This window comes from Bison bison, unplaced genomic scaffold (assembly GCF_000754665.1).
Source record: "Bison bison bison isolate TAMUID 2011002044 unplaced genomic scaffold, Bison_UMD1.0 scf7180017864368, whole genome shotgun sequence".
Classification (NCBI taxonomy): Eukaryota; Metazoa; Chordata; class Mammalia; order Artiodactyla; family Bovidae; genus Bison; species Bison bison.
In genome coordinates, this window is record NW_011494940.1 from 853,512 (window position 1) to 865,836 (window position 12,325).

The 12,325-nt window shown below is 44.8% G+C and overlaps 1 protein-coding gene across 1 annotated transcript in view; it reads left to right on the top strand.

Moving 5' to 3' along the window:
* Nucleotides 1-12,325, top strand: part of PROX2 (prospero homeobox 2) — a 34,554-nt gene that overhangs the window by 10,801 nt on the left and 11,428 nt on the right. Inside the window, exon 2 of the mRNA XM_010855739.1 lies at nucleotides 11,590-12,304. Coding sequence (XP_010854041.1) covers nucleotides 11,754-12,304 — 551 coding nt within the window. The 5' untranslated portion in view covers nucleotides 11,590-11,753. The remainder of the gene's footprint in view (nucleotides 1-11,589; nucleotides 12,305-12,325) is intronic.

The following is a 12,325-nucleotide window of genomic DNA, read 5'->3' on the forward strand; positions in this document are numbered from 1 at the left end:
GTCTGTCAGATAGTGCCTTGCCCTGAGAAGAGGTGGGAGGCTTCCCTCACCCAGCCACAGGCACCTGGCCTGCCTGGGGAGGAAGCAGGGAAACCAAAATCACTTCCTGACCATGGCTCTGTGCCCAAGGCTGGTAAAGGGTGGGCTGCTGCAGCTCCTTGGATGGTGAACCCCACCTGGCTGAAGAGCCTAGGACTGGACCTCCCCGAGGGCATCTTCTCCGTGAGTAACACCCTCTCTTCTGTTTACGTTGCTCAAGTACTTTTTTGGATGACTATGGAATGCTTGCTATGAAAAATTTCAAGTATTCAGAAAAGTGTAGAGATAAGGGTAACTATACCCATCTATACACCCTTCACCTAGATTAATCATTGTTCACATGTTGCCGTATTTGCTTCATCTCCTTTTGTTGGCTGAAACACTTTTAAGCAAATCACAGACCCTGAAACTTTTCACTCCTAATACCTCATTCTCTAATACCCTGGAATGCATCTCCAAGCGGGTTTGTTTTTTCATTTTTTTAAGATTTGTTGATGTGGAAGTCTAGAGTTTGTTAAGACATTTCTTCTTCTTTATGGTTTGGTTTTTTGGCCCCGAGGCATGTGGGATCTCAGCTTCCCAACCATGGATCGAACCCACACACCCTGCATTAGAAAGTGAAGTCTTAACCACTGGACCACCAGGAAAGTCCCTTCAAGCAGGTTTGAAGCACTTCTTTCATTAGATTCTCAGACAGTCTTGAGTGAGGGAGTGATGACCATCCCTATTTTAGAGAAGCAGACAAGGCAGAAAATGTGGCTTGAGGGCAAATGGCTGGGAGTGGAGCCCAGACCTACTGACCGTCAGCTCAGCGCACCCATCTCAGCCACAAGAAAGGGACTCTCCCGCTGAGCTGTGTCGTTCTAGACAGCACTGACACATGGCAGCCACTGTGTAACCTTGGGCATGTCATGCCACCTCTCTGGGCTTCAGTGGCCTCATCCATAAAGCAAAGGCCTGGCTTGACAATCACGGATCGTCAGTGATGTTTTTACTGATTTTCAGAAAATACAATGTAAAGAGTTGTGTGTGTGTGTGTGTGTGTGTGTTTTAATGAAGCTGGATATTATGCCAGTCCTCTTTTTTTAAAACAGGGTGGTTAAGATTCTTTTTTTATGAAATAAAATGAGAGTAGATTTCAGTCTTTGTACACTTATTTTTTGTGCCCTTACCTGCAAATAAAGTGTCAGCAACTCTCAGGCTGATCCTTTTTTTAATTATTACTTTATTAATGATTGAAATCTAAAAGTCTGGAAACACTGTGCCAGGGCATCCCTAAGCCCATTCCAGTGCTAAAGTGCTAAGACTATGGGGCCTCCCAGACCTGCCCTAGGGGGAAAGGAAGCTTCAATTTAAGAAACACCTATGATCAGTGCTAGAGAGTGTAAGTTCAGGCACTGGGCATGTGTTAACATCTGCAAAACCCCTAGGAAATGGCATTGTTATCAACGCCATTTCACAGACAAAGAAACTAAGGAAAGAGGCAAAGTTAACTTGCATGAGAGCTGGTGAATCCAGCACCAGTAGATGACTCCATAATTCATGAGCACTAGTCACACGGACCACCAGGGCTTCTGAAGTGATTATATCTCAGTCTGTCAATGGTCAGGGCTGTGCCTACTGGGCCGTCAGTCTGACCTCCTCTCACCATTTCCACTATCGGCCAGTGCAGCAGGGAGAGCTACTCAGGGCTGGACCGGAGATGAACGGGCGCCTCTGCTCCTGCCCACAGCCACAGGAGACTAACGCAGGGGGCCCCAAGAAGATGAAGAGAGGTGAGGTCATGTGTGAAAACACCTTAGTAGAATACAAAAACGCTGTATGTCCTTGAGATATACCACCTAGCACAGGTCTTAGGTGGCAGCTAAAGCTTGCTGAGCCTGCTAAGGACTTGGATGGAAAGCTGTTCAGAAATACCATAGGTCAGGCGAAAATGCATTTGTATATAAACGTGTGATTAAGTGATCGTTACTATGAAGCACTGGTGGTGGGCCCTTAGATCTCATGATAATCTGCTCAGGAGAGGCTGTTTCAGGATAAGGCACTTCCTTCCATATTTCTCCAACCATCTTGGGGCAGTGATCTACTAGGCTGGTCCAGTCGAAATCCAACTGAGTCTAGGAAGTGAATGAACAAAATCCTGCAAAGACAAACACTACATTTTCCCAACCCAAACTTGGCAGGAACATTATCAAGGAAGTAACAATAAACCTCGTCTAAACCTTGGGCTGAGCATCAGTCACAGGGATGAGAATGAGTCAGTGTCTCTTGGGCTTCACATGGTGCCTCTTATCTAAGGACTCCCCATGGCCAACCTTGTTTTATTGACTGGTTCTCAGTGGCCCTGCTGGAGTCTGTAAGAAGTGTTTGCTGTTCCGCCAAGTGTGGACACATCACAGAAGGAGAGACATAGCCTGTGAGCTGCTGGTCTCACCCTAGCCCACCTTGTGGGCAGCTCTTCCCCTTTGTCCTCTTGGGGAAGAGCTTTTGGGAGATCTCGAGAGCGATTCCACGGAAGGGCACAAACTCACAGGGAGAAAGGTTCTCAGGTCAGGAGGTGATCTGTGTAATTGAGAATACCCCAGACACTGACTTTTCAGCTGGTGCCCATGACCTCAAACACTTCAACTGAAAAGAAATGACACAGAGCTTCTTTCTTATGTCTGTTATTTACTTGAAATTCAACCTCGCCCGCATTTCACCCTTTCTAGTTATAAGATCCTATATAACTTTGCAGTGATCTTATGAGGCCTGAGTTCTGTGCTTGTGTTTGTGGCTGAATTTGCTTCTCCAGTGGGGCTTTTCCTGTCTGGTGCCCAGAAATGTATGTCTGGGAAAGAAAAATGCCTCTTTTGTTTGTTTGTTTTAATAGATCCTACTTTTTAGAGCAGTTAGGTTCCTGGCAAATTAACCAGAAAGTACGGAGATTTCCTATATATTCTCTGCCCCTAAATATTCACAGCATCCCCTATAAATGCAAGTTTTTAATTATTCAAGGCAAGGGATCCTTTTTTAAATTACGAGAGTGAGAACATACTCATTAAAAATATGGAAAATACAGAAAAGTTAAAAAAAAAAGAAATTGAGAAAAAAATTACCTAAAGTTCCATCACCCCCAAAGAAGTATTGCTAACAATTTAATATATTTCCTTCTCATGCTTTTTTTCTTTGTATTTTTAATGTGATTTTTCTCTCCCCCTATTTATTATAAAATAATATCCTACAAACTCTTCTCAAACATGATTTTTTAAATGACTGCATGACATAGCATCACATAGATGATACCATACTTTATAATTTATTTAACCATTCTCTAGTCTTATAAATAATAATAAGGTAATCATTGTTACATAAATCTGTGGGTATCACATCAATTTTCTTTTTTTAATTTTAAAAAATATATTTTATTTTTTTAATAATGTCTTGATTTTACTTCTTAGATGTAGAGTCATTGACCCAAATGGCATAAACATGTTTAAGTTTCATAATATATGCAACATAACTATTTCTCCCCAAATATATGAAAAATGAGCAAGAGATACAAATTATGAGATAACATTTTCACCTATCATGTTGGCAAAGATTTAAAAGGCTGACACTGACAAAGAACTGACATGCTCAGTGTTGGTGAGGATGAGATCATATGTGTTCTTTTAAAGATATGTTGGTAAGAGAGCAAACTATTTAAAAGTATATGTACAAGTAATGCATGAGTACCTTCTGATGAAACTTCAATTAATACAGAAATATACAGTTAAAATTAAAAATTCTCCTTCAGACCCTCATCTTTACTTCCAATCAGTTGGTACATTTCTGGAGAGCAGGTGGATGACAAGTATGAAAGTTTAACATATACCTAGTTTTTGACCCAGAATTTCCACTTCCAGAAATGTAACATAAGAAAATAATATGTTTCCAAGGATATAGATAGGAGTGTTCATCTCAATACCATCTCAATAATAATAATAAAAATAGCTAACACATCAGCAACTGACTATGTACCAGGAACTGTTCTAAATCCACGACATACATTAACTCATTGGATCCTTACAACAGCCCTATGATAACAGTGCACACTATGGTTATTCCTGGTTTAGTGAGAGGAAGGCTGAGGACCAAGAGGTCCCAAAGCTAGTAAGTGGCTCTAGGGATTCAATCTGGGCAGGCAGCCCTATGTCTGGGTCACGGAGTGGCCACTCGTGGTCTCCTCTGCAAATGAGCTCCATCATCAAGTGCCCTCATCCCTGCCAGCTGTGACCATGGGTTTCTGTCGAGGTTCCCACCAGCCCACAAGCAAGAGCAAGGCAGCCAGCCGCTCCAGCAGCTCGGCTGGTGGCCACCCATGACCACAAGGGCTCCCTGGGTTTCACTTTCAGTAACAACTTTTGCAGAGGTGCCCAGTACCCTGGGGACACCAGCCCCTACCACCCAGTCCCCTCAAGGTCAACTCGGGCACTGATGGGCCACATTCTTTTTCAAGAAGTCCACACCCCTATTCATGGCCACAGTGTTGAAGTCCTCAGTCCCCCAGCGTCCAACTGCATGGTCACCCGTGACCTGGCTTGGAAAACCATGAGGAAGCAGCAGCCTGTTGGCCAGCCCAACAAAACCAATGCCAGGCCCCCGTCCAGAGTGGCCACCTCCAGCCACCAGGCTTCCTTCCAAGGCTCTAGGCACTAAGAGCCCTGCCCCACCCCTCCCCTTCCCCCAGCTCCCCACCTCAAGACTTCACAGGCAGTAGCCAGCAGAAGCAGCTCCATTCTTTAATATCAAAACAGCAGAATGCCAAAAAGGAAGTTAAGAGGATCTCCTTCTTTACTATTCAAGCCACACAAGAACCTTCCTGACACCCCATAACTCTGTGCCTGACACCAAGTGGAAAGTCAACCAGCAAAAAGTTAAAAAAAAAAAAAAATCCAAGCAGACTCCAGGGTCCATGCTTTCAACTCCTCTCTACAGCTATAACAATGAAAACAGAGGAAGGAACCTAACTGTCCCTAGAAAGGGGCAGAGAAGCCTGGTGGGCTACTGTCCATGGGATTGCAAAGAGTTGGACAGGACTGAGCAACTAAGCATATACACACAGAAAGAGAATTTACCAAATAAGTTATGGTCCATCCATACAATGGACTACTATTGGCTTTTACAATGTTGCTGTAGATTAATATTCTTTGACACAAAAAAGGAACAATGGAAAGCTACAGAACTATGTATTTATGATTCCATTTTATTTTTTAAATAAATAGAATTATGAAAATTATGGAGCTTTATACACAGAGAAAAATTTCAGAAAAAATGATGAACATCAATATGTTGGCTGTGATTTTTTTTTTTTTTCTGGGAGGCAGCATTATAAGCGTCTTTCTTCTCCTATTAACACATTTCTGTATTTGGGAAGTAAAATGATCCTGTATTACTTTCATGACTTTCACTTTTCAAGAAAAGCAGTAAACCTATTTTTAAAGGGCTGTGACAATGGTCACTTCTATCGGTGAGTGTGAGAGTGCTGCTAGTTAATTTTCAAACAGACAGCATCGCTGCTTCAAGCCACACCCAGATCCGGGACTGGGGCAGCAGGCTGGGGCAGCAGGCTGGCCCAGCATTAGAGGTTTCCTGTTTCTTGGCTGCCCGGATGCAGAGTTTCCATGGCTGTCCTACAGAGATGGGCGTGGCCGTCTCTGGGCAACCGGCCACGGCAGTGTCTGGCTGGACTTCCAGTTTCTGACATCAAAACATTCTTGCTGATCTTTGCTTCATCAGATAGACTGAGTCCTGTCCTTTACTCTGGTGGTTGTGCCGTCCAGGGCACGTGGACTACACCGAACACCAGAAACAATACCTTCAGTAACCCACAAGGGAGATTTGGCAGTTGGTGGCTCTATGCTCTTCTGTCTGTCTGTTTCTGTCTCTCGGTCTGGCTGTGTTGGTTTTGTTTCATGCACAAGGCTCTGCGCTTGGCGTTGGAGGGATCTGAAATACCGCACCTCTAATGAGGAGACAAAAGTCAGTCCAAATAAAGTGCTGAGAGAATATGTGAGCACAAACCTGTTTGGTGACAATTGGTGAGCAGGCACGACTTGGAGAACTCAGAGCGTGAAGTGCGGGGGAGACACGCTGACTGCTTCAGAAAGGAGCAGGCGTTTCAGTTCGGTTTTAAAAGAGGAGTAGAGGCTCATCAGGTGAGAAAGCAGAAGGGCCTCCCAGGTGGAGGGAGCAGCAGGTGTGAAGATCTGGAGCATGAAGCAGTTCGGTGAGCTCAGGAAACACAGCCCAGGAGAGTACAACACAGGTAACGGTTGAGGGTAGGGGCTCCAGAGGAGATAGAGTAAGACCGTGGTTACCAGGAGCCAAGACAGCTGCACCTTACCGTAAATAGGAAGCTAGCAAAGGCTTTGATTCCATGGAGGGGCATAAGCAGACCTACATTTTAGAAAATTAATGTCAATGACGATGTTGCTGAGGAAACTGAAACCGTCAAAAGGGACTTCCCCCACCGAGCTCCCATCACCGCATCTACCCACCTGCCAGCACTGCCCACGTACCTGCCTTTCTCATGCTACCACCAATGAACTGAGGGTTCTCCTCCCTGAAGTCAGCCTTCCTCGTCTGCACCACATCACACCCCCTCCTTCCTACCCAAAGACAAAGCTCCAGAAATTCTCCCCCTCTTGCCTATATTAACAAACATTATCTGTCTACTACATCATTGCTATTAGCCTACAAACATCCTGTGATACCTCCTATCCCAAGAAAGTATCTTTTTTTAAATTTAATTTTTATTGGAGTATAATTAATTTACAATGTGGTCTTAGTTTCTGATGTACAGTTATACGTATAGACTATTCCTTTTCAGCTTCTTTTGCATTATAGGTTATTACAAGATATTGAATACAGTTCCCTACACTATGTAGTAAATCCTTGTTGTTTCTCACTTGCTTTGTATGTAGTAGTGTGTATATGTTACTCCCAAACTCCGAATTTATCCCTCCCTCCATCTCCCCTTTGGTAACCATAAATTTGCTTTCTATGTCTGTGAGTCTATTTCTGTTTCGTAAAAAAGTTCATTTGTATCGTTTTTTTAGATTTCACTTATAAGTGATACCATATATTTGTCTTTCTCTGACTTACTTCCCTTAGTATGATCATCTCCAGGCCCATCCATGTTGTTGAAAATGGCATTATTTCATTCTCTTGTATGGCTGAGTAGTATTCCATTGTATGTATGGACCACATACTCTTTATTCATTGTATTCCATTGTATGTATGGACCACATACTCTTTATTCATTCATCTGTTGATAGACATTTAGGTTGCTTCCATGTCTTGGCTACTGTAAGTAATACAGACGTGGGGGGAGGGGTGCATGTATCTTTTTTTCCACACAGCAAGCAGGATCTTAGTTCCCCACTCAAGGATGGGATCTGTGCCCCCTGCAGTGGAAGCTTGGAGCCCTAACCACTGGAGGGAATTCCCTGCATGTATCTTTTTGAGTTAGAGTTTTCTGCTGATATAGGCCCAGGAGTGGGATTGCTGGATCATACGGTAACTATTTTTAGGAACCTCCCTGCTGTTTTCCACAGTGGCTGTGCCAATTTCCATTCCCACCAATGGCGTGGGAGGGTTCCTTTGAGAAACCCTCTCTGACCCCACTTCTCTTTCCAGCTACTTTCCCATTTCTCTCTTCCTTACAAAACACCTTGAAAAAGTTGTCACAGTCAACGTCACCAATTCCTCTTCTTGTCCTCTCCTTAAAATTCAGTCCAACCAGGCTTCCCCTGCCCTCCACTCCACCAAAACTGCTCTGATAAACACCCCAAGTGACTCTGAGTAACATCTAGAATTACTAACTTGAACGGTCAATTCACAATCCTTATGTGACTTGACCTCTCCGGTCTCCTAGAAACACTTCCTTCACTGGGCTCTCAGGACCTCACACACCCCTGGACCAGACTAGACTAAACTTCTTCCTGCTTCACTGATTGCTCTTTGTGTTTCCTGTTTGGGTCCCCTCTTGCCCCGCCTCTTCATGCTATTAAGTCCCAGGACTCAGACTTCAGCCCCCTGCTCCTCTCTGTCTACATTCACTTCTTGATGAGAACATCCATCTATTTACCAGCAACTCTCAATTGTATATTTCTAGCCCAGATCTCCCCATTGAGCCCAAGGCCTAGTTATCCAACTCCTTTCTCAGCATCCTCGTTGAGATGTCTGATCATTATTTCACATTTATCACTTTCAAAACTGGGCTCCTGATATTCCTCCCCAAGTCTGCTTCTTCTGTAGCCCTCCCCGTCTCAGTTCATGCAACTCCATCCTTCCAGGCCGAACACTTTGGAGCCATCATCAGTGATGCTTCTTTTTCTCTTGGGCCTCACATCCAATCTGTTATCAATAGTAAACCTCACTGGTTTCAACTTTGACATATATCCAGGATCTGACACCACTTCCCGCTTCTGTTGCTGTCACCCTGGTGCAAGCCATCTCATCTGAATTATTATCATCTAGATGATCACCAGAGCCTCCTAAGCCATCTCTCCTTTCAACCCTTGCTTGCCACCCCTAGTTTATTACTCACCCAGTAAAGAACGAGCCTTTTAAAACTAAGTCAGGTCACCTTTGCACATAGCCTTCCATTGGGTCCTCGTTTACTGGCCTTCAGAGTGAAGGCCAATATTTTCACAGTTATCAACAAGGCCCTGTATATTGGCCTTCCATTCCTTACTAAGTTATTACATCTGTCTCCATTTGCATGATTGTTTGCTCCACTTGGGCAGAGGATTTTCTTGGTTGTCACTACTCAGCCCATATTTCTTGAATGGATAAATGAATGAATGTAGAAAAAGGACCAGAGTGAGAAGAGGCTAGAGGATGGGGACCAGTCATGAGGTATTAGAATTGCCCAGGTGAAAAATTATGAGATGCGGAGTCAGGAAAACATAATGGGAACAATATGGCAGAATGCAGTTCAGAGTCATTTTTTTCCCAAAATTTACCAGCCATAGTGGCCACATGTTGAGGATAAGAAGATGGGCAGGGGTCAAAGGGGCTCTCCAGCTTCTGGACTGAACAAGAAGATAGGTGGCAGAGAGGTAAGGCAGAGGGCAGCCATAGAGTCTGGGTTTGAAAATGTTGAGTTTAGGAAATGGTCACTAAGAATAACTATTAACCAAACCCTTCTTCTGTTTGGAAGCTGTGAGGGGCTTCCAACTCTTTCCACTCTTGAGCAGAGAATTCCACTCTTGAGCAGAGCAGAGAATTCCAAGCAAGCTTCAAGAGGAAAATGGGAAGAAAGAGTCATGTCCAACTCTGCGACCACGTGGACTGTAGCCCACCAGGCTCCTCTGTCCATGGGGATTCTCTAGGCAAGAATACTGGAGTGGATTGCCATGCCCTCCTCCAGGGGATCTTCCCAACCCAGGGATTGAAGCCAGGTCTCTTGCATTGCGCACAGATTCTTTACCGTTTGAACCACCAGGGAAGCCCAAGAATACTGGAGTAGGTAGCCCATCCCTTCTCCAGGGGATCTTCCCAACCGAGGAATCAAACCAGGGTCTCCTGCATTGCAGGCAGATTCTTTACCAGCTGAGCTACCAGGAAATATACCATGTATATTTTAACTGAAAATATACATGGTTTGTACTATTGTTATTTAGTCCCTCTAAGTTAAAATATCAATTGTGCCAGTGTAGTGATCATTATTGGTTAGAAAGCAGCTAATGTATATGCAATGATCCAGTTATGCTTATTAGATGATATGATTTTAAAATAATTTTTTCATATTATACAAATAGTGTATATTCATTGCCATGATCACAGGAAGTTAAATGTTTCTCTCTCCAAGAGGCAGTAAACTATCCAAACTATTGGTAAAACTTGGCAATAGCAAATTCTTTCATTTATATTAATTTGGCAAGTCATTGATTTTTATTTTTAGTAATTTACAAATGTTTTACTTATTCAAAACCAGACTCTTCTAATTGACCTGAGATCCTAGCCTTCTTTCAGTGGCATTTCCCTCAAAATGGCATGCAGTTGCCATTTCCTCCTACCCTTCACTCTAGTGCTGGCATGAAGTTGCCCTCAGAGAGCTTGTGTTGTGTGTCTGCCAGCTGCCAGCCAGCTCCAGGTGGAAGCTGTGGTCAAGTCTCCAACTAGAATCCATTAGCTGCAGAAGATCTGGGATTTCCTGAAGCAGAGAATTCCAAGCAAGCTTCAAGAGGAAAATGGGAAGAAAGCAAAGTCTCTCCCACCAGCATTTGTACTAGAGAAGCAATCAAGAGTGGAAATCTGTAGAGAAAAAAGAAATTCATTTAAATTTTCTAAGAAAGGATGAATCTGCTTAACAGGCAGAGAAGTCAGTCTCTTATGCAGGTCTTCTTTGAGGAAGGACCTGAAGTGTGTTTGCATTAGAAGACTGGAATCTTAGTAACCGAGAGCCATTCTTAACCTTGATGAGCCTCAGTTTCCTCATCAACAAAATGGGAGAATTACACCAACTGTCAAGGTTGGTGCGAGACGTAATGACTACACATATGAATGTTTCATAAACTTGAAGTGCCTTATACCTGCTACCTGAATTACCTCCTGGTTCAAATGCAGTGTACTTTGATATTCATGGGAATAAAACAGCTTTATGCAGCCTTTTCTAACATTGCTCCCTCATTCTCCTATACCTTCATCCCAGTCCCTTATTGTCTTTTTTCTTCATAGAAGTTATCATGACCTGAAAATGTACTTATTTATTCTCTCTTCCCCTGCTATATGTCCTGCTCTATGAGAGCAAGACTATGCTGCTTTATTCACCACAGACTCTCCAAGCATCCAGAAGAAGTCTTGATGTACAGTAGATGCTTAAAAAGCAGCGGTGAGAACATTGAAAGATCATGATCCAACTCTTCCGGGAGCAGGACTGCATAGTGGTCAAACAGCACGTTCTCAGACTTCAGTTTGCTTGTTTCAAAGGCAGGTGCCCTAACACAGCACCAAGGACTTCTGGTTAAACAGGACTGGCCGACCTACTGGATCTGCTATTTTTAACAAGTGCCCAGGGTGATTCTATTGCAGAAAGTCATTCTAAATCAAGATAAATCTTATTCTGACTCCAGTCTGACACTAACTATATGACCTTAGGGAGGTAACTTCTTAATTCCTCTGAGCCTGTTTCCTTTATCTGTAAAATAGGAGTGCCAGCATTCCCACGGAGCTGTTAAGAGAATTACATCAGGTAATGGGTGTAAAGTTATTGGCACAATGCTGGTTATGCAACTGGCTGCCACAATCATTATTATGGATTATTTTATTGTTATGTCCTGGCAGGACAAGAACTTTCTCTCGGGAGGCCTGTTCTTGGGAATGTCTTCAAACTGTGGTCAGGACCAGCAGCATCACCTGGGAGCTGGCTGGGGATACAGATTCAATCGCTGCCCCACACCAGACCTGCTGACTCAGAATCTACATTTTAACAAGATTCAAGCTGATTCGTCTGCTGGTCAAGTTTGAAAGGAACCACTCAAAGTCACAGGTCCTGTTTTCTCTCATCTCTATTTTCAGAGTGCCCAGGTGGTGGGTGAGCGCCTGGAATCCCAGAGTCTGAATCCTTCCTCTAAGTGGAGAGGAGAAATCCCCAGCTCCCTGGAGGTGCATGTCCAGCTGAGAGCCTCCAGAGGAGGAACTGTCTTGCGGAACCCTGACTACGGCATCTGTGGAGCCAAGAGATGGATCCAAACTCCAGCTTGCTTTTGGGACCAGCCCAGTATCCGACAGAACCTTGTATGGAAGGTGGAAGAAGCCTGTCCCCCAGAGAGCAGAGCAGATGCTCCCCCTTTGCCTGGAGTCAGGTCCCCAGCTCCAGCTTCTCCGACCCTGACTGCTTTGGGGATGAGCACATCCAGGCAAAGAGGGCCAGAGTAGAGACCATCGTCCAAGGCATGTTCCTCTCCCCAACCTCTCTGGGGCCAGGCAGGGCCCCCACTGGGGACAGCCCTAGCCGCCCAGAGAAGGCCCAGGGGCGGAAGAGGAAGCAGAGCCTTCCAATGCAGCAAGACCCCCTGGAGGCAGGCCCCGCCGGGAACCGGGGCGGCGGCAGGAAGGGGGGCCCTCGGGTGAGAGGACAGCTCCACCTGCTGAGGCAGCAGATGAGACACCTGCAGCAGCGCATCCTGCGGGCCGTGGAGCCCAGGGCCGCAGCTCAGGGCCCTCCAACGGCAGACCAGAGGAATGGCTCTAGGTCTGGGCCCTGGGGGGCGGACAGCGACCACAGCCAAGGGTCCATCGGGGCCCTCTCCAG